This window comes from Melospiza georgiana, chromosome 2 (assembly GCF_028018845.1).
Source record: "Melospiza georgiana isolate bMelGeo1 chromosome 2, bMelGeo1.pri, whole genome shotgun sequence".
Taxonomy (NCBI): Eukaryota; Metazoa; Chordata; class Aves; order Passeriformes; family Passerellidae; genus Melospiza; species Melospiza georgiana.
The window spans coordinates 59509331-59532880 of NC_080431.1; the positions used below are offsets into that span (position 1 = coordinate 59509331).

Genomic DNA, 23550 nt, shown 5'->3' on the forward strand with positions numbered 1-23550 from the left:
GTAAAGTTATAAACGTTGTCTTTTATTCAGTACCATAGAATGCAATATACTCACTGAAGTCCATCAACCAAAATCCCAAAGCCTAAACAAGTTACTGGGGGGAAGACAAGAAGCAACCCTTGTGGTCTGGGATTTTATTGGTTTTTGTTCATTTACCCATAGTTCCAACTGACTTAAAGCTACTTCAGAAAATTTCAAATTAAGCTCCTTCATCTGTTAGACTACTTAAGGTTCCCTTCCCACATCTGTTCCCTCCTGTTTCACAGGGCAAGCCCAAGCTGTAGGCACTCCTCCTGCACAATACAGGCCTGCCTTTTTGTCAGAGTACAAAGGTAGATGCAGAACTGTAGTAACAAAATTAGCCTCCAAATCTGTCCAACTTTCCTGTACACTTAGGCCAGATAAAATGGTCAAGAAATTCAAGACAGAAATACATCAAAGACTGTAAGTGTAGTCAAAGCATATATACTAAAGTATAACAAAAATTACCTTCATCATGATACAGGCTAAAACAACAACAATAAAGGTTTTTATTAACAAACTGAAGAGTGTGAAGGCATAAAAAGAATGTATTGAGACATATACAAATTATTTCCAAAATTATTACTCTCTTTTAGAGAGGAAAATACTGGAAAACAATGAAAGTACTGACTTAGCATAGTAGCTGAAATAAAATTTAAGCAGCATTTTAAATTAAGGCAGCTCATTTCTATTTGTGATTTTTAAATGCATTTAAACCTTTTTTGAACAAGCCATTTCAAGAAAGTGGTAGAAGAGAAGGCACAAGAGCAAACAATTTTCTCCTTCTATGCATAGAAAAGGTAAAGTCCAAAGGGAAAAAAACCCCATTTCAGATATAAAATATAAGATTATTGAACATCTTCTACAAGAAACTTTAATCTGCAAGCAATTAGTTGCTTACTAACCTTTAGCCTTCTCACCATCTCTTCTTTAGATATTTTATCAGAGATTTCTTTGACTCCTGGAGGATATGTGATTTTTCCATCATTGGCTCTCGTCTTTGAATGAGCCATGATTTCACGGTTTTAAAACTGTGGAAAGAAATTAACAAGACAATGCTGTTTAACTAGTTCATGCTTAACCATATCTGTCCCACTTTAACAAACAAAATCCAACTAGAAATATACCAACAAACCCGTACAAACAGTAAAAAGGACAAAATATTTTGATTGGTTTCAGTAATCTATACTGTGGGAGACAGCAACAGTTTTGATATGCAGGTAGATTGTCCTATGACACAACAAAGCTTCCAAGAAGTACACATCAGAAAAAAGCTAAAACTCCTCATTTCAGAATGTTATTGATCTTCACACTAACAAGATGCAACAAAGAATCTTACTGTATTGTATGATCTGTTGCCATCTCTTGGTAATAACAGATCCTAGCTAGCTTGGGTGTTCAGACATCTGAAGTGGACTTTGTGTCCATTTTTACTCTTTTGGAAAATGCAATTTTCCAAAATGCCTAAACACTAGTGCTGTTAATTGTTACACATCACCAGTTCTAAATCCCCAATACTACCAAGCAAGCAGCAAATAGAGAATGAAAAATACAAGTTTTTCCTCTACGTCATTAAAACCAAGTTTTCAAGTGAAAGACTGCAGAAAAGCAATGGTATCTTCTTCCTAAATTCTAACTAGGAACACAACTCAGCTACTTGGTTTCTAGTCCCTTTAAACTGATGCAAATAAAAACTACCATGTAATCCACTCTAAGTTATGCAGTTTCATTGCTTTAGAGAAGGAAGCTGAACTGAAATCCTTACTTACATAAAAGCAATCAATACAAAAGACAGTGAAAAAAATCTAATGGCATTCGTGGGAACAATCAGGATCTTAGAAAAAGACTGTACCAGGGCAGTTACAAATGAAGAATGTAACAAAAGAAACAAATTTCTTTGTCATTGTCTTGATATTTTTATTTATTAGTTAAAAGTATGATCCACTTCTAGCAGTAATGGCTGTTCTGAACTGTGAATCCCAAGTATCAGGATTTGTATTCTTCAGTTCATATTTCATGAAAACAACCAAAGTTACAGATTTTGCTTCATCTTCACCTAATCTTTTACCAAACAAAAAGTTAGCATTGGCTTTTTTTTTTTTTTTTGCAAAGAACACATACAGCACAACAAATTTTTTGTAAATAGGGAAAACATGAATAGAACAAACATAATCAGATTTCATTCAACAGGCATGACATGCAATGTACTTCAACAGATACATGAAAATCAACTCAGTTTGTCATCTTCTCTGCCCCTACATGCACCCAGCAGAGGAAGGAACAGTGCCACATGCTTGCACTTGTAGTAAAAATTGATGGCGACAAAGCTGGGAGGAAACAAAGCTCATTGAAGTAACTTTTTCTAATACTAAAAAACCACTTTCATCCCCGTTATATTTTTTTAACATACTGCAATGACAAGTCCATGTCAAGTCTAGGACTCCTCAAAAGCACACAGAAATTGTAATGAAGTTCACTCTTCTTGCCATATGACACAGATATTACACTCTACCTTTCAGATGGGATGATGTTATATATTACACCTAAATTCATTTTAACAGCTCATCACAGCAGAAGGGAGCCTTGCTTGCCTGAAGATGAGAATGCATAAAAGCATCAGATGCTTTGTTGGACCAATCAAACTCACCAACTCAAAAAACAAGGCTAATTGTTTTTGAAAAGCGTGTGACAAGCATCAAAGCTAACTCAAGGGAAAGAACAGGAACTAGGGGAACTGGGGAACAAAACTCCATTTTCCAGTGGTGGATAGCTGTCAGATCAGATCAAACGCAGTGGAAACTTGATTGGAACATGATGATGTAGCCCCATTTGGAGCACATTTTGAAGTAATTCAAAGACTGAAACTCATACATTACAGTCAAGTTCAACTGTGCAGCCAATATGTCCAATGGCCATGCAACCAAGCTTTTAAGCTTCAGTGGCATCCAAGGTCTGCATGAAACTGAACATCTGTATTGTGTTTATGTGGCAAGGCTTTGGTAGTGGGGGAGGCTGAAGGCAGAGCCCCTGTGGGAAGAGACATGGGGCTGCCCCCATAACAAAGAGAGCCAGCTCCAGACAGCTCCAAAATGGACTCATCCCTTGCCAAAGTTGAGCCATCAGTGATGCTGGCAGTGCCTCTGTGATAATGCATTTAAGAACTGACAAAAAATGCTGTATAGCAGTTACTAGGAATAAAAGTGTGAAAAACCTGCAGCCACCAAGGTTAGTGGAGAATGAAAACAATCTCCCTGTAATTATCTTGACCCATGAGCATTTTTCTTATTTCCTTCCATGTTCCATTAAGCAAGAAGAGTGAGAGAGCAGCAGTGTTAGCACCTAACAGTCAGCCAAGGTTACAGACAGGGATGAACACAGCTTATCCCTCTCAGAGGTACAGAAAAAATTAACAGGACTTCAATTTCTAGAGAATTAATACACCTAGTCTTACAGGGTCAAGAATAATTCTAAAAAGGTTCTAAGAAATAGAACATAAAGGATAAAGAATTATAAAGCTTCTAACACTGAGAGAAACAAAAACCGTTCAAAAGAAACAGAAGAAAACAAAACCTATCATTCAAAAAAGAAATTCAATGCTAAGCAAACTTGTACAACAGTTGTAACTTCAATTACCTAAGTAAAACTTCATTACATTCCACTGCTAGAAGTTCCTGTTCTTCTGGACTGCCAATAAAACTGTGCATACCTAGCTTTATCAAAATAATCTGTGTTGAACACTTAGTAGAATCTAGGATTTTACTTGGGAGCAGGGGGGGAGGGAAGGTGTTTTGGTGATTCTAACCAAATGCAAGTCTCTGTGATTTCACATTAGATACATCAGCTGTTTCAGTGAACTTCTGTCATGGAAAAAGAAGACAGTAGCAGCTAAGAACAGCAGCCTCAAGGCCAGCTGTATGTACAACATGTTGAAAATGAAAATCCATAAGCCAGTGATCTGATATTCAATGACTGAATTTCAAAAAGCTTTTAAAATTCATTTTTACAGATTCAGTGTATTGCAAAAGAAAACAGTCTGAGATGACAAGCATTTTGAAAGAAGGAAATTCTTTCAAAGTATCTTTGAGATTCAACAGACTCGCCTGACCGTTTCTATTTTTTTTTAACAAATGGTATTTTAGAAGTTTTACACCATGCTTTCAAACATCCAGTACTATTCCATATACATCATGAGAAGGGGAAGAGCACAAGTCTTACAAGAAGAGGCTGAGGGAGCTGTGGTTGTTTAGCTTGGAGAAGACTCGGGTAGGACCTTACTGCTCTCAAAAACTATCTGAAAAAAGGTGTGGTGATGTGGGGATTGGTCTTTTCTTCCAGGTAATCTATGACAACACAAGAGGAAATGGCCTCAAATAGCACTAGGGAAGGTTTAGATTTGACATTAGGAAAAATTTCTTCACCAGAAGAGTGGTCAGGCATTGAAACAGGCATCCCAGGGAAGCTGTAGAATCACCATCCCTTGCAGTGTTCAAAAGGCAGGTGGATGTAGCACTTGAGGACATGGTTTAGTGGAGAACACAGTGGTTCTGGGTTAACAGTTGGACTCAATGATCTCAGAGGTCTTTTCCAACCTTAATGATCCTATGAAAAAGGAAAATGTTCACAAGGATGCCTTTTTTAAGGCAAGAAAACAATTCAGACCATGAAATGCTTTGCACCATGCAGAATCCCAGGACATAAACTAAACTTTAACATGTGCCCTGTTTCTGCTGTTATATGAGGATAAAGAAGGGAGATAGATGTCACAAGAAACTTGAACAAATATATAACAAATTCCAGTCCTAACAAATAGGAATAAAAATCATGATTCAATCAGACTTTGGTTTTTTTAGTTATCTTAAACAGTACTGTAAGCTAAGACTTCAAAAACTATGAAGAAAATAAATATATTTTAAGCTAATAGAGGATTTAAGATACAAACTTTACTCTTTGTACACATGGAGAAGATACAGCAGTACTTAAGATATCCAGAAACTGCTTGTGTCAACACAGAAGCACCACTGCAATTGTAATTTCTCAAATACCTAAAGTCAGGAACCAAGAGCCAGTCTTCAGAAGGATATTGAAAAATAGTATGTATAAAATAGCATGACAAATTAAAAACTAAGTTATAAGGGAGGTGAGGTGGAAGAAACTACTACAGACAAAAGAAAGAAAGATGACAAAACACATACCCTTTGTACAATGACAACAGGAAAACTAAAGCACGGAAAAAACCCAAAAGCAGAAGTTACATTTGTTGGACATTAGATCAGGATGGATTAAAAAGTCATCCACCTCTTGTGACAAAAATCACAAGATCATATTTAATTTAAAATTATGACTATCAGCCAGACCACAAATGGGAACAATCAATTAATCTGAACAGAGTTAATTAGTAGTAAGTACCACTGCCAAAATTGGTCAAGCTCAAATAAATAAACTACACATGAGTTCTCTACATAATCAGTAGCATCCAACAGCTACTCAGTTCCAGCTAAGTCTACTGGCCATTATATTACTAAAACATTCATAGATGTTTTCTATAGACTAGATAACTTCATGAATAGCTTAACTTCACATATACTACTTGCTCAATACTTTAAAATACTGACTGTGACTATGCAAATAAAATATGGATTGATATCTTGCATATTCAGTATCTATGCAAATATACTTCATAGGTCAATAAATATCATTAGAGGATGTTAAGTCAATGATCTACTGGAGGACTTAAACCACACTCCATTTAATTGTATTTTGTTTGGTTGACAGTTTACATTGCCTATGGTGATTTAATTAACTGTGCTAATCATTAAACAAACTGTGCCTTAACACACATGAAGACATCATGTGTCAACAGTGACTTTCCAGAGACATATACATGTGTTTAAATCCTCCAGATAGTTTTGTAGAAGTCTTACCCAAGTGATGAAGCAAACTTTACCAAATCAACCCTTGATTCCTTGCAAGTCTGGCTCCTGCCTTACTACCACTTCCTCTTGAAAATCCAGAACCCAAACATGAGGACTTAGAAGATCTCCAGAAACAGTGACCAACTTAGCAAACTCTATAATCATTATTTTTCAGAACTTTCATTGAATATATAATTATCTATATAGTTATTCTTAAGATAACTTAAAAATAATGTATACAGAATCTAAGAAAGTATACATCAAATTTATGTAGGCTAATATATATACTTTTAGATCTATGTTTGCAAGACATTTTTTAATATGACAGTGAGAATAACACTTTCTTCATGTTCACAAAGGCATTAGAAGCTCAAGTGAATTTAGTAAGTGGTTCACATGGAATAAAATTTGAATGTGTAAAGAACTAAATATACATTTTCACAGTTCATACCATCCCAACAAGAACATGTAGCCAAAAAAAAGGATTGGCAAATATTGATCAGCACTTTCTCCACAACCAAGCAAGATGACCAGTGGCCTCTCACTGTCACAGGCCATTCCATCAACAATCCAAAAGCAGTTTAGAAAACACAAAAACATTTTCCTAAATTGTCTCTTTGGACATTGCAAGGAAGTAAAATCTTTTCCATCTCATAAATTACACTACAAATTTTACTCCAAAGCTCTATTCCTTTTTCAATACAGTTTGTAATTTCTTGTTATTATTTTTATGCATTTTTTATTTCTGCAGCCTCAGTGGGTAGCATCCCTGCATGAATTAATGTAAACCATGACAAATGCTTGAAGATCACTTTGTTTCAACAACACAGGACATAGGAAAAAATTTGTCAAGATGTAATTTCCACAAAAGATGCAACAAGATATCATTAAGAGATTACTCAGCAACTTACAGAACTGGAAGAGGCAGGCATCTTTCTCCTTCATTAGTATTATTAATAAAACAAATAACATAACAATTTAAGTCATTTACAGAAATTCTTTATACCCTGGTAAACTCCTGCTGGCATACAGCTGATTGACAACAACTGAGCAAGGTGAGAAGTGACTTTGGTGTTAGAGGCTTGCATTATCCAACTGCCACTAAACTAAACCTATTTCCATAATGTCTCTACTGCTAGGGAGTTATAACTTGGCTATAAAAAGCCACTCCAAACTGAAATTTGGCAAGCTGAAATTTTTTTTTTTTTTTTGCTGTTGAATAAAATAGAAAACTTTAGTGCGTTGGACCAAAGGTGCTTACGTAAATCCAGGTTATTCTTCATACTGATTCAGGTATAATGCCTAGACTAATACTTTCCATTCTCTTTTAGAAATGTATCATGTTACACTGTTTACTTAACTATCATTAAATCAAGATACTAGTATTATCCATATCAATAAAATGCTAGCTTCCCATTTCTGGAAGGCAGCATAGTAAGGACTGTTCCAGGAATAATTTACAGAAGCCACTAATTAAATGTCATCTGGAATGAAGACCCAAATTATAAGGTAAAAGTAACTCTCAGTCCAACAAATTACATTAAAAGTACTGGGTTTCACTACAGAATGCCATTAATGGCAGTCCTCTGACAGTCATATATAAGTAACAACCTGTTTAAATTAGGAAATACTTTTTTCAAACTTACACCAGAAAATGCAGCAAAGCGCATTAAGTTTCTTTATTAACATACCAACTTTGGAAAATTAAAAGATGTGCAGGTGGTAACCGTGCAAGAAGAAATATCATCACAATACAGAGTGGATTTAGAGGATTCAGAAAAGAACAAGGAAGATTAACAGGTGATACCAAAATCAGCACATGCGCACTAAAGGGCCTCAAGCAACTTAAACAGAGCTGCAATCAGTCAGAGAATGATGCCAGGCAAGTCCTCACTTCCACTGATAAGTTTTTTTTCAAACTTCATTAAAGAAAGCCTCCCAAAGATTTAGCAAGCAGAAAGTATCCAGTACCAACTTATCTCAGCACACAGCTCTCTCCAGTGGTGTTGCAGACACTTGCAGCTTCCACAAAATCTAAGTGACCCAACTTCAGGTTTCAGCATTTTGCCAGATGTTACTGTTGTCATTTGTCTTTTAATAAAACTGCCCCTTTTTTATGCCATTTATGAAACAGCATTTTCACTGAAACACACTCAGATTTTAAGAAAATTATCAGAAACTATATAAAAGAATCCACCATTAAACCATTCGACAAGCTAAAGAAAAATAAAACTGACTTATTATTGTGAGATCTCTGCTTTCACACTTCTGCTCAAGACTAAGTAAAAGGGACTGTAAGAATTAAAATGGTTTATTTCTGTGTATGGCTGCAGGAAAAGAAATTACAAAGAGATAAAAACTGGAAGGCAATAGTAAAAGAATCTGACAGAAAAAGAAGAGTGTAGGCAGACTAAATATGATTTTAATAAAATAGACATCTGCAATATATTTGTCAGTTAGCCAAATACTAGGGAAAACATTCCTTAGGTGGTAACATTATTCAAGCATACTACACAAAATCTTAAGAAAAGACAAACTATGAGCAGTCCTCAGAGTGCTCAAACAGAAGTGATTTGGTGGTGTACATAATTCAAACAGGGGGGCTCACAGGCAATGTCCATGCCAAAGGAACAAAATTAAGCTTTAAGCTTTTGCACCCATGACTGGGTGCAAGAAACGTTTTTATACTACTGAGCTCCAACAACCACTTAGTGAAGTTGCAAGTAGTAATCAGAGCCCTCAAAACAGGACAGTTCTACCACAGAGACCAAAAAATACAAAAATAAAGATAAAATTGAAGCCAAACTGAGATATCCACTGTAAATAAGCTTTAAAAAAATTGCACTTCAGCAGCTAGAATCAAAAAGGAAGTACTGCTGTATAGTAATGACTGTAAAGAAAGAAGTTACTGAAGCATCCCATATAGGATATTGGAGTGTCCTCCAATAAAATCAGCTGAATACCCATTTTCAGAGAAATGACAGTTAAACTTTCTTCTGACAACTGGTAACAGGTATCTTTAATCAGAAGTTACTGTGTCTACACTTACAAACTCCACATTTTCAAATCAAAGCAATCACATGGGCGCCATCCAGGAATTCATGAACCTCTGTGGACCACGACGTTTTTTAAAGGTATTTAAAAATTAAGGTGCAATACCCTTCAATTTTAAATTTTTAAATTAACTTTAAAAATTAAGGTACATTGCAAGGAAATAAAAGCAGCACTCCCATTACTAATGCAGAGCAAAAAAAAAAAAAAAAAAGAAAGGTAATAAAACTACCACTAAAGGTGCACTAGTTTGATATCAGTAATATTTTGAGAGTTTAAGAAAAAATCTTCACACTGAAGTCAGAATTTCACAAACAGGGATAAATGTAACTTACAGGTTTATCATATTACCCTGAGATAATTTATGTTTGGTTCATCTGTGATAAAACAATCCACACTTTCCTTGCACCAGATATCATTTATTATGGAAGCATTAAATTGGAAATCATAGACAGATGGATGCAGAGATGGATGATATTGTCATTCAGCAAAACATTGACAGTTTAGAGCAACAGAAATGTTTGCAAATATAAAGACTGCGTATGAACATCTAAACAAGAATATACACACTAACTCTGAAAAAAAGTCAGCTGTAAGGGGAAAACAACAGAAGTCTAAAGAGGGGCCAATGCCTAGGTTATAGTCTCATGGTGATTTTTCTACTCCACATTAACTCTAGGACAAGGTACTTCAAGAACCTCCTCTCCTCAGTGAAGATACTCAAGCACACAATTCTGTGCCATGTCATCTAGGGCAACCCTGCTTGTGATCAGAGAGCTTGGATCAGGTCCCTTCCAACCTGACCCATCCTGTGAAACAAACAAACCAATGCCCACAAACCCAAAACTCCATCAGTGACACCCATCTTAAGGTACTGGCAAGAACTAGCTTGGAATACCATGTGTACCCACCAGCACCTATCATTCAGACAGTACAAACCAGGAGAAGCACCCATGAAGTCTATTACATGTGCAGCACGTGCACAGAGGGGATAAGAAGAGACTGCCAGGAGGGTGAGTAGAAAAGAGGCAGAAATCACCATAAATCACACAAATACCAGGAGATCCCACCCAAAGAAAATGAATCACATAAGACAAAAGGTCAAAGATAAATCGCTTAATGAAGAAAAACTGATCACAAGAAGCAGACTTCTAGTTTTTAAATTAAAATTTAAGAATGACTTTCTTGTCAATATCTGAAACAAAATATCCTAATAGAATACCATACAACTTGATCAATATGCAGAGATTAGCCCCTTGCTTTCATATGGTACGTTTAAAAAGCAGACCATGAACTCCACAAAACATTCTTTTTCCAGAATCGCCAGAAACACTGGAAGTTCCTAGGCTGATACTCAAAGCAGAGAAGAACCAACAACCAGCCTGGGTATCAAAATTCCAGACTATTATGGATGTAATGGTTTATGGTCATAATATTGACACAGCTGTCTTTTACCAGGGAAGTTACTTTAAGATTTAGTAAGCAGGAATTGTTTGTTTCCTTCCTCCAGCTGCTAGAAAAGAATGGGGGAAAAGGGGCAGGAATTGCTACTTTTCTTTAAATTAACTATTTTCAAAAAACAGTCATAGAAATCTCAGATACCTTGCAATACATAATTTCAAATGATTAACAGCTGCTCACACAAGCAGAGAAAAAAACCATGCAAGAATGGCATGGAAGCCATGAGGAAAATAAGGAGAACGTAACAGGAAGCAGGAGACAACTACAACACACAAACATCAGGCACAAATCAAGTTTAACCTCCGTGTTGTCCCCTGGGAGGAAACAAGACTTGGTATTATTTTAGTGCACCATTTATTTTGCTAAAAGTGCCTTATTGAGTCTTACCATGAAACTTTGCTGGTTTTTGGTTTGTTTTTTGGTAAAAAGTAAAATTAAACAAATGTCACCCCCTAATACTAAGGAAAAAACCCCTAATACTAAGAATATGAAAAAACCAAAACAAAATACCTAAAACAAATAAAATAAACAACTAAAATGAAATTTTAGAAAATACTAGTATGCTATCACAGAAGCAAAATGACATTATGTAAAACTTCACAATGGTTAACCAAGAAAAAGTTGCTTTGGTAACAAGTCAGAATTTCTATACCTAAATGAGATGCACTTCCATTCCTAACTTTGCATATAATGTTAAAAAAATACAAAATTATATGCTTTACATCCTGCTGCAAATTATTTGATACAGAATTACTAAAGATCAGACAAAGAATGCTAGTGAGATGGATTGAACTGTAAGACCTAAAAAAAGCATGGGTATTCAACTGCAAAGTTGGATGTTGTTCTACACAACAGTGCATCCACTCCCAATCAACACGAATTATAAACAGACATTTATATTATAATTGTATATAGCAATCTTAGTACCAAAACCACATTCATCTGGGTGTTTTACAAATAGAAGTTGTCTACCCAGATGGCTTCTATCAGTTCAGCTTTTCTTCCCAGCTAAAACATTTTATTTTGCTTTCTGCAAAACTGTGTCAGAAAAACAGACTGAAAAAAAGAATTGTGTCCCCAAAGACAGAGAAGGAACCCATAACTGATCACAAAGTACAAAAAAAATGAAGACATATTGCAATCAGGTGAACTAAGTTCATTATAAGATCACAAGGATCAGCAACAGTTTCGCAATCTAGTCACCTACTGTCATATATGGATCTATCAGTAAGATCACTAAAAACAAAATCCTGAAGATTCTTTTAAAACTTAAGTCTTAATCTACCTCAAAATTCAACCAACACCTAACTTCTCTGCCAATAATACATTGACTCCTGTAACTTTTTCTAATACAATTATTCATCCCTTACAATTATTTAGCCCTATGGGGTTGAATAGGGTTGAATGTTCACAGAATGGCTGAGGTTGGAACTCTGGAGATCACCTGGTTGAATCTCCCTGCTGAAAAAGGGTCACCTAAAACCAGGAGTTTTAGGTGTGCGTCCAGACAGCTTTAGAAGATCTCCCAGGATGGTGACCTTGCAAATGTCCAGAGCAACCTGTGCTGGTTCTTGACCACTGTCATGGTGAAAGCATTCAGAATGAACCTCTTGTGTTCCAGTGTGTGCACATTGCCCCTGGATCTATTACTGGGCACCACTGAGTGGAGTCTCTATCTTCTTTGTATCCCACTTTCAGAAAGTTAAATACATTAGTACATTTTAGTCCTGTTTTTTGTATAAACAGGAACATATGTACAGCTATGTCAACTTTCTTGATAGTAAATTTACAAACTCTGGTTTGTTTTCTGTTTAATATTTAGTTATCCTTCAGTTGCAGCTCATCACTCACAGTAGGACACAAGGAGATGGAATGAAGCTGCATCAGAGGAAGTTCAGATCGGACTTCAGGAAAAGGTTTTTCACTGACAAGTGGTCAGTCACCCCTGTCAGAGTTCAAGAAGTGTCTGGACAACACTTTTAATTATATGATTTACTTTAGGGAGTCCTGTGTGGAGCAGGGAGCTGGGCTTAATGACCCTCATGAGTTCCTTCCAGCTTGAGAATTTCTACAGTTGTACATTTGCTGCACAATGACAGACCAACTCGTGGCATGCATCACTGTGTGGGCTGTGCTTCCGTCAGGCTCAGATCTGTGCTGATGTGCAGCAAGGACATGGACCACGTTTTACCAGACTGGATCCCTGCCTCACAGTACCCTGTAGTCCACCCCCCCAGAAGATCTCTCCTCCTACCCAGGAGACCATTAACAAAAAATCAAATCAAAAACAACGATGAAAAATTGTATACACTCCCCACTGGATTGTGTTCCAAAAATAGCAACCACTAGGACACAAGTAACACCTATAGGAAACAAATGTTAATTCATTTTAAAAGAACAAGGTTTTCAAGTGAAAGGGGGAAGTTTTGAATTATTAATAAAGAAATATAGCTGCTTGCACTATGACTGTAAGCATACAATCATGATACAACAGTTCAGAGAGTTTCTACCTACTACTTAAAGGTACAAGAACTTTTCATGCACACACAAGAACTGCTCATTGCTCTCTCCTTATTCCCCTGAAGTTAGAAGGTTCACATAGCCAAACCAGACTAACACATCTGGTAAATCCTGTTGACAGCTGAATCCATCTCTAATCCACCTCTCTGTTTACAGCCAGATGTTGCTGTTTCTTTAGCACAAAAAGCTGGATTTGTTCACACCTCAGCCAGATTCTCAGTTCAAGAGCAGTCTGTATTAACTAAGACAAAAAGCACAGCTTACCAGAGAAACAGCTGAGGTTTGGACACACTTCTAAGAGAGACCAACAGGCTCTATCAGACAAAGGGACTAGAAAGTTTAGGGGTTACAGGAAAGGCATTCAACCAAGAAGCAAAGTTAATGAGAAAGGGAAGAAAAAGAGGAAAAAGTAGAAACAAAACACACAAAAATTCCCAAACGAACAAAACTCCATTGCCACACATCACAGCTGACATACCCTATTAGCCTTGAGGTCCCTAAAATGCACAATGTACATAAACATCTGAAGGGAGGGCATCAAGAGAATGGAGCCAGGCTCTTCGTTGTGGTGCTGAGCAGTAGGAGAAGAGGCAATGGGCAGAAAATGATGCACAAAGTTCCATCTGAAGATGAAGAAGAACTCCTTTTCCACAGGGATGACTGAGCACTGAAACAGGCTGCCTAGACAAGTTGTGAAGTCTCCTTCCCCAGAGACATCCAAAAGCCATCAGGACACAGTCCCAAGTAATGTGCTCTCAGGGACACTGTTGGAGCCAGGGGCTGGACCAGGTGACCTCCAGTGGCCCCTTCCAACCTTTCCTATTCTATGATCCTGTAAAGCCTAAGCCATGTTGAAGAAGGTGAGAGAGGAAGTAGATTGAACAGCGTAGGACTGGAAGCCCAAGAGGTCTGAGGACAAACCAGGCAGAGAAGTCACTAAAGAGAGATCAGAGCAGAAAGATCAGCTGCAGCTGGCAGGAGGGGAATGCAGCCCCAGCAGATCTCAGTCCTTTCAGAGCATACAGTGTGCAAACACCAGGTTACACTGCCCTTCTACCAATAACAAATGCTTGCAAGAATCCACTGAAAAGCTCTCATATCTCACCCCACATAAAGCTGCTAAAGGAGAAAAACCCATTGCTACTAACAGCATTCCATCAATCAGCCATAGATACAAAGCTAAAGGTTACAACCTAAAGACTGACAGAAGCACATCCATACACGGAATTTGTTTACTGCATTCAATTACACAGGAATGAAAATACAGATATAATTGTAAAATCATTTATAAAGAGTTAAGAAACAGAATTAAAGTTTCTTAGACAACATTAAAGAGAATACACACAAAGGAGCTGATATACCTGATCCTTCACTACTTTTTTCCACACACAGGATTTCTTTTTCATTCAAAGCAAAGAAGCTATTCAACTTTTCTCCTTATAATGTTATATGTGTCCCTTATTACAGTCTATTTAAGCCACATTCTGAAGAGACTTAATTTCTTACTGGCTTTTGTAAGGGTTCATGAATGTACTATGTTAGCATGCCATAAAAATTAACCTGTTTCTGCAACACTTTCACAGATTTTTCATAAAAGTAAGTATTTGTCTCATTTCATAGATTACTAACCCAAGATACAGACTCAAGTTTAAGAACTAGCAACCAATTTTGCCTATACAGGAATTTAGGAGGAGGAACTTAGGGCACAACTTTTAAAAGTATGCCAATTTATCCAGTGCTGCATCTAAAACTAAAGCATCTGTTGAGCCAAGCAGAAGTAGTCTGGGTCTAGAGCCTGTCTCCCAGGAAATCAATGCACTACTAATAAGCTCTTGTGGGAAGTTTGGTTTAAACAGACTTGCATGGGATCACAAGAAACTGACAGAAGGAATGAATTCCAGTATCCCAAAGTGACATTCAATCATTCAAATTACTAGATATGCTTCTCCCTTCCCACAGTCCCCTGTCAATTCATTTTACATTTTCGAGCTTTTGGAAAATATGTGCTTTGACTTTGATATGTAGTTCTAATTCCTAAATGCAGTGGTTTGAAAATACCCCACATTATAACTGAAGACTACCATAGCATATACTTAGAAGGACAAAAATTAATTTAAACTGTTTACCATTTTAAAAAAGAATTTGCAATTTTTATATTGTTTTAAAGCTTTTTTGTATGTAATACAGAAGCTTCAGGGGGCAATGTCCCATTACAAAAGAAAAAGTTACTTTAAATGTGCTTTTATATGTATACACAAAATACAGTATGGACAAACTAATGGAGAACCTACTACAGGCAACATTTGTAACTTTGTGGAAAACTTTTAAAGTGTTTCACATTCTCAAAGTACAGATCAGCCAGTCATTTTTAAAAAGTGCAGAATATTTATTCCCCAAAATTGTACATGCATCAAAATCTTTTTTCTTAGTTCTTGGAAGCATTTCTGTAACTGAAGGAATTACAAACTGCATGATCCAAGCTGGGCAAATGGAAGAAAAAGTGCATCTCCTAATTTTTATCCCTCTGAAAAACTTCCTCACAACCCTTTTGAAGAGTTTATCATTGGCTTATTTATTCTTTCTTTCATTTTGAAAACCCAAGAAAGCAAAAGTTACAGCCTTATTCTGACCAGTTCATTCTCAAAGGAAGAATAGCAAATGTAGACTTTATTATGTAGCATGAATTAAGTGAATTTGGCTCACTTAGACTTTTGAAAAGCACTGGGTGGCACTTGGACTGTCCACATACATAGTCCCTCACAAAAGTTTTCACAAAATGATGACACAAAAAGCTACAGTTACTTCCATACACTTTGTTTCCGTGTTCAGAAACTACACATAATGCTACATCCTGTGCTGCCAAGTAACAAAATCAAGAAAATTATCAGAGAAAATATCACACCTAATGGCAAGCTGCCTAGCATTTCTGTACATTTCCCCCAAGAAAAGTCCTTGACATTTTACATAGGCAGATGCAGAAAACCTAAAAAAACCCAAAAAAAAACCCAAAAAAACCCAAAAACAAAAACAAGAACCCCCCCCTCAAAATGTAATTACAAGTTTCCATGAAGTGTCTTCTGCAACAATTCAATTATTTTTTGTTAAAAACAAAAACCTTACATATGTGGTGACAAAGATTTCACAGAAATCTGATTGCCTTCATTGGAATGTACATCTAAGTAACAAAGCAGTAATAACAGAAGTGAACAGTCAAACTCAAGGTGGCCCAAAGATTATATACATGAAGTTTCAATTTTTCTTTTTTTTCAAGACTTCCTCATGAGCAGTAGAAACATACTGTGAGTAACTTACGGTTTTGGTTGGTTGTTTTTTTCCCTTTCAGTAGTTTTTTATTGGTTCCCTTTCTTTCTAAGACTTTCAGGATGAAGGGTTTTGACTGAAGTGAGCTAGAGTGTGGATATATTGGGATGTCTCAGAGACAACCAAAGACGGCTTTGGCAGAAGTTGTGGACAACCACCTTCTCAAGAGTCACTTCCTAAGTTATCACATTTTAGCTGAATCAAATACTCTTTAAAAGAGCTACAGACTCCTGTCCCAGCACAGGAAAGACATCAGGCAGCAAGGGCCACATAGTTGATTAGAGGTATGGACCAGCTCTCCTGTGAGGAAAGGCTGAGAGAATCGAGATTGTTCAGCCTGAAGAAGAGAAGGCTTCAGGCTGACCTAACTGTGACCTTCCAGTACGTGAAGGGAGCCTACAAAAAATATGGGTGGACTTTTCACAAGAGCATGTAGTGACAGGAGAGGAGGGATTGGCTCCAAACTGAGAGTAGGTTTAGGTTAGATATTGAGGAAAAGTCTACTCTGAGGGTAGAGAGACAGTGGAAAAGGATTCCCACAGAGTTTGTGGATACCCATCCCAGGAAAAGCTTAAGGACAGGGCCCTGAGGAACCTGGTCTAGTGGAAGGTTCCCTGTCCATGGCAGGGCAGCTGAAACTATGTAATCTTCAAGGTCCCTTTCAACCCAGGCCATTCTATGTTCTATGAATTTGTAGTTTAGGTGACTACAATGGAAGCAATTAAGACAATAACAGTTTGGACTGCTAACTTCATGTCTTTTTTTGTCCATTAAAAAGCATGAAAGCAAAGTATCTCTTTTCAACAGCAGAAACATTTACCAGGCTTCCTAATTAAGTCAGAGAAAAGTACACACAGTTAGTGTTGTCTGGAACTGATCTTTAAAGAACAGGGTCTGAATTAGAAAACCCCAGATGGGGTCCTGATCCCTGGTTACGGTACTCCCGTATAAATGGTGACAGACACAAGATGATTAGTACAAACATCCCCATCTGTTCCCAATGAGGTATGGCACTTTTTTTTTTATTATTATTATTTCTTGAAGCATATTAATACCTAAGTTGTTGTGAGCTGAAAAAATAGAACCAAAGATCAGGCAGTATTAAACAAGCAGAATGTTCTTCCAGTGCATGGGGTTGGATGCAAAAGAGTAAATGCCACAGACAGGGACTAAGTAACAGAGGTCTTAATCCTCAGAACCTACTTCAGGGACTTCTTCACACTTTAGAAAAGGTTGAAAAGCAGTGAGACAGACAATACCAACCTTTAAAAAGAATGGAGGTGTTAACATCTGGATTCTTAGAAATGAATATATTACTTGTATTTCATTCAATTCTTTCAAGTTGGATTTGTTACAGCAAATATTCACATAAACAGCTTTTTTTATTGTGGAATCCTTAATGTTCCAAAGAGGTTTTGAAACAAACCACTAACTTCCTAAAACAACAAAGTTAATTTTCATTCATACGCTTCACTTTTCATATTTTTTTCTCATTTTTACTTTACAGAACTTAATAAAGTTCTGTTATTAGTAACAGAGCAAAGCAGATTAAAAAACACCTCAGCTTTTCTACCAGGACTACATTCAACTGAAGAGGCTACCAATGGAAAAGCAAGAGGTATGTAATTAAAATACATGCATGGCCTTGACTTTTAGATGTTCAATCTCTGAGGGAAAGAAAATATTCTCTTTTTTAAAGCATATATTTTACAATTCTTCAAAAGCCTTGCCTCCTTCCCAGGTCTGTCAGTGCTGTTCAGACCATCCAGAGGGTCTACAGAACTGGAAAACTAACACACTTCACCACCAAGCACTATCACACTAAGACACTTTTTAAAAGTTTCCTCAGTTTTCCCTTAGCACCTAGTTTCAGAATTGACTGAAAGCCTCCAATATTCTCTCAGTCTGTCCAAAGATTATTTCAGATTGCAGTATTGACATTTTGTGCTAAGAGTAAAAACACCATTACTTTAGGTATCTGTTAAAAGAAGAATGATACTGACAAGTGGTAAGATAATTTTCCACATATCAGAACCACTTTTTGATTCTAAAAAGGAACTTCTCTAAAGGCAGTAGGAAAGACATACCTTCCTCTTTCTTGGCATAATATTTGGGGCAAGCAATATAAAGGGATAGGGATATTACAGTGAAAATGATAGGGGAAAATAATGAGTTGCAGTATCACATTTTCCCTCCATCTCCAATTTTGCATGCTTTTACTGTTCAGCTTCACATTTTCTTATTTGTTGCTCCCTTGAAAATTCTCCTTTGTGCAACAAGTAGTCCTTATTACCTCTCCCAATTCAGGTTTAAAGAAATAAAAATCATTAACACCAAACACTTTTAAATGAAAATCCTTTACTTAACCAGAAGACTCATACCCATACATACACATACACCCTCTTCTCTAAGGCTATAAATTGTGTGACTGAATGAGGAGAGGAAAAAGACATAACATGAAAGCCTGGTAGAGAGCAACATATCCCAAAAGAAAATGCATCTCTCCCAATTTACAGGAGGTAACAGAACCTCCTGTTCTACAGATAAAAATGGATAATGCCTGAGGTTATGCCCATATTTCATTACTGTGCTTTTCCAAATGCTAGCAATGAGTGTTGGCTTTTATATGGTTAATTACAGCTTAATAACGACTTAGGTGACTTACTCTTCAGTCCATAGGTAAGCATGTTAGATAAAGTCTAAATTCATTATTTACAAGAGAAAAAAGAAGTTGCATACAAGTCCTAAACATATGATTTTTCCATTTTAATTTATCTAGTTGTTTCATCAAAAACTGAACAATAGTTTATCCAGTCTGTATACAAACTAGTAAAGAGGATGCAATAAACACATAGGCAAACACTCCACTATAGTATCTATATAAAAAATCCCAAACAAAACACCACACCCCACCCAGACACATCATACCCCCCCAACCCTACAATAATTAAGCTCAACCTTGCTTCAGACATAGACACAAGCTGTCATGCAAGTGCTGAAGTACCAAACTACTTTCTCCAGCAGCGCACAGTTTGAAAGGCTGTGATGAACACGATACACACACCTCTGCTAAACCACCGTACCTGATGGCCTGTCACTGTCAGTCTCCTTTCAGGTGCTCTGACCACGGCACACATTCAGCTCTTTCGCTTCTTTTTGAGGAGTTACTTTACACAGTATAACATCTAACATATCTGTACTACATACAAAACGTACCAGGCAAAATTTTTACCACCTGAAAACTGAACTCCACCAGTGTGAAAGGGTAAAACCTGAAAGAATGCATGTCATCTTACTCCCTTCTCAAAACGTGATTTGACACTCATTTTCAACTATAAAGCCACTCAAATTTTCAACGCTCCTTCTACTCCATCCCCAGCGAAGAGAAATCAATTACAGCCAAAGCACCTACCCGGCAAGCACAAAACAAAGACCAACACGAGAACGCTTCAGCAGTTGTGTTAAATGGGAAAACACAACGCCTAACTAAATAATCACAGCTCTCAGAAAGCAACCGCGCAGCAAGCAAGCACAAAAGTCGGAATAAGGCTTGCAAGACAAAATCCAGCTCTGCAGGAACTATTCTGCTGCAGTTTAATTTTCCAGGACCGTTCACCGTCATTAATTGTTGATTTGTTTTAAAGAACAGATAGTGATTTATTTGCAGCAGGATGAAGTTACGGACCTAAATTCCTGACCGGAGGCTCTCAACGTAAACAACACATAACCTATAAATTAACCATTCTCCATCTGGCAATTCAGATGTAAAATTCATAGTTTTCCATCTACCAGGCGGCGGCAACCACCGCCCCCCCACAGCTCCCCCCCGTCCTCCCTTCTCGAGCGCTTTCTAACAGAGCCTGATGCAAAGTAGGAGGGGAAAAGAAAGAGGAGGAAAGGAAGGGGGCAAAAAAAAAAAAAAAAAAAAAAAAAAAAAAAAAAAAGCTAAGCCAGCATGAAAGAACCGGGATCGCACACAAGTAGGGACCCAGCACACCGCGGTCTCTGCCCGCTGAGGAGCGCTGCGAAGTGCGGCGCGGAGAGAGCGAAGCGGGCGGGGAGGGGACGGGGATGTCCCCGCGCTCAGCCCGGGCACAGGCGCGGGGCGGCGGGAGCTCGGTGCTGCCCCGCGGAGCGGGGACCGGGCCGGCTGCCCGGGGCAGGCAGCGAGGGCGGGAGGGGACGCCCGGGGCAGGGAGGAAAGGGACACCCGGGGAGCCGCGATCACTCACTCACTCACTCACTCGCTCATAGCCACGGGCGAGCAGCCTCCCCGCCCCCCCTCCCCGCCACTTCGCGCCGCGAGGAGCCACCAGCGCTGGGCGCGACACCGCCCGCCGGGCCACCGGGGCGAGGGGGTGACTGCCGGGCCCCCGCGCACCCCAGCCAAGGTCACCCCATCGCCCGGGGTGCCGGGCGGGAGGGGGGGGAAATTTAGTATTTGACGGCGGCCACGGAAAAGGGGGGAGGGGAGCAGCCCCGCGGAGGGGCGAGGGGGATGGGAAGGGGGAGCTCCACCACGGGCCGGGGGGAGCTCTGTCCTCCCGCTCCCCGTCTACTCCCCGTCCTTCTCCAGCGCTCGCCGCGGAGCTCGGTCCGGGCGGGCCCCCCTCACGCCCCCGGGAAGGGAAAATGGAGCGGGGACGGAGTGGGGGTATCCGCGGCCGAGGTGCCGCGCTCCTTACCCCGCCGCAGCCGCCTCGCCTCGCTGGTCGCAGGCGGGTCCGCTCCGCGCTGCCGCCGCTCCGGGCTCGGAGAGGCGCTGCCGCCGCCGCCGCAGCCAATCGCCGCCAGCCCCCTCCCCTTCCGCAGCTCGCCCCGGTCCCCCTGCCGGCTTCAAAATGGCGCCAACTCGTCTCCGGCTGCTCCAATGGAAGCGCCGAGGGGAGCGAGCGCGGCCAGCGCGGGGCAGCAGCGCCCCCTGCCGGCCCTCGCGGGCAGCACCCGCCGCCCGGCCCGACCGGGGCTGAGGGTGGGCCCGGGCCGGCCCCGCTGAGGAGCGCTCTGTGGGCGGCTGGGACGAGCGCTTCCCCAAAACGACGAATTACTAAAAGACTGTTGTGAAAAAATAAGGAATAAAGTCGTTTAGCTGCGGAGAAAGAGCAGAAAAAGTAGCGTAAGTCATTCATCTAGCCCTTTGCTTTTGCTTCAGCAAGTGTAAGAGTTTGAGGGGTGTCCTTACAGGAAAACGCAAACAGAAAAGCAGTGTGGCTTCTTCTCGTCACTACAGCTAAAAGGCTTCATTTGTTGTAGAATCATAGACTAAGTTGAAAAGAACTCATGAGGATCATCGAGTCCAACACCTCGCCCTGCACCACACCATCCCCAAGAGTCACACCATGTGCCAGAGAGCATTGTCCAAACTCTTCTTGAACTCTGGCGGGCTTGGTGCTGGGACCACTTCCCTGGGGAGCCTGTTCCATGGCCCGACCACGCTCTGGAAGAAGACCTTTCTCCTGACACATCAGGACAGCATGAGAGTGTTTAGAAGATTATGGTCCAAAAAACATAAATCACACTCAACAGATCTGCTGAAATGTACCCTCGGCTTTGTCCAGTGTGAGAAAAACACTTTGACAGACTGTTATTCTGTCAAACTAGTGGTTTAAATCTTTCAGAAGGTCCCCTCAGGCTTTCTGAACTTGCTAGTACATTGTACCGAGCATGCCTTATCTTCATTCAGTGCTAAACTACCTCATTGTCTAATGCAGACTACCTCAGCCCAACCAGAACTATTACATACAAATCACTTTTCAGCCCTCGAAACTGCCTTTGCTCGTATTTTTTCCCCCAGTGACTTATATTTAGTCCACTCCTTATAGGAAAAAAAAGAAAACGAAAAAAAGTAGAGACATAAAAGAGAGGAAGGTTTGTCTGGCAATTTTATATTGGAAGGAACCTGGACTCGGAATCAAGATATAACTTCTTGATGCGGGTTGAACAATTTCCCCTCAATTCCTCCATTGCTGTCTATCTGGGCTCAGCAACTATTAAAGCCTTAGGCTGGGGAACACATCCTTTCCCAGTGGAGCACTTGCAGATGTGTGCAGGGATACTTGCAAAGCAGCAGAAAACCGAAACACTTTTTGAACTCTCCTAACACTGCTATTGAAATTGCAAAACCCAGCGGATGACTGTGAAAGTACCGGGGCGCTGAGATGCTCCGTGTTTCCGATGGAGCAGGTCGCAGCAGCGCCGCTTCCAGCGCCTGACCAGGACGCCAGGAGCGGCGGACGCCCCTCGGAGCGGGACAGGGCGCTGAATAACGGGACCCACCCCGGCACGCTCCGCCCTGGTTTCCCTCCTGCACCGAGACCCTTCAGGATTTTGGAATCGGCTTTTCAGAGGCGGCTCCTCACTCGTCCTTTTCCCACCCGGTGTCGGTTCCGCAGTGCCCCTGCGGAGGGAGCCCGTCCGCCGCCGCCGCCGCCTCGGAAAGCGCCGGGAAAGAGCGCTCTGCCTACGGGAGAGGGCAACACGCACCCGCTCCCTTTTCCATGCGGTCCCACCGTTGCACAGTTCAAGCGGTGCCAGCCCTGGCTGTGTCCCGGGAGCAGGTTCAGCCTTTCCCCACGAAAAATGTTGCATCTCTCATGGAGCTGGTGACTCTAAGCAGCTAAATTTTAGGGGATTTGCCACCTCCTGGAAGCGTAGGCAAGTTGTGTTACTTACAGAAACTGTATACTCGAGAAAGATTTAAAATATTTGTGCAAAATAAATATTTTGCTTGCAGGAGGACATATAAGGAACGTCAGTGCCACTGAACTTTCAAGACCAGATCTTATACACATAGAATCATTTAAGGTTGAAGAACACCTTTAAGATCTCTGTGCCCAACCATTGACTCAGCACTGCCAAGTCTACCACTAAACCATGCCCCCAAGTGCCACATTTCATGTCTTCTAAATACCTCTAGGGATGCTCACACCACTACTTCCCTGGACAGCCTGCTCCAGTGCTTGACCACTCTTTCAGTGAAAAATTTTTTCCTAATATTCTAAACCTCCGCTGGCACAACTTGAAGCCATTTCCACTTTTCCTTTCCACTTTTCCTGATACTCGTTACTTGGAAGAAGAGAGTGATCCTCTCTTTACTACAACCTCCTTCCAGGCAGTTATAGAGAGCAATAAGACCCCCACAGCCTCCTTTTCCCAGACTAAACAACCCCAGCTCCTTCACTTGCTCCCCAGAAGACTTGTGCTCCAGATTGTGTGTGTTGAAGACACTTTCCACATCTCAGTGTTCAAGTGACAATGATGAACA

At 39.8% G+C, this 23550-nt stretch overlaps 1 protein-coding gene across 4 annotated transcripts in view; it reads right to left on the minus strand.

Moving 5' to 3' along the window:
• The window catches only part of PDS5B (PDS5 cohesin associated factor B), a 114496-nt gene extending 93469 nt beyond the window's left edge, over positions 1–21027 (minus strand). For 3 of the 4 annotated variants that reach the window (XM_058045090.1, XM_058045092.1, XM_058045088.1), the window contains exons 1-2: positions 20972–21027; positions 927–1052 (exon numbers count right to left, since the gene is read on the minus strand). In XM_058045090.1, the coding sequence (XP_057901073.1) occupies positions 927–1034 (108 nt within the window). In that variant the 5' untranslated portion in view covers positions 1035–1052; positions 20972–21027. Of the gene's footprint in view, positions 1–926; positions 1053–4439; positions 4486–20971 lie in introns of those variants that run through there. The other variant, XM_058045089.1, reaches the window with a different exon arrangement.
• Positions 21028–23550: the final 2523 nt, after the last annotated feature.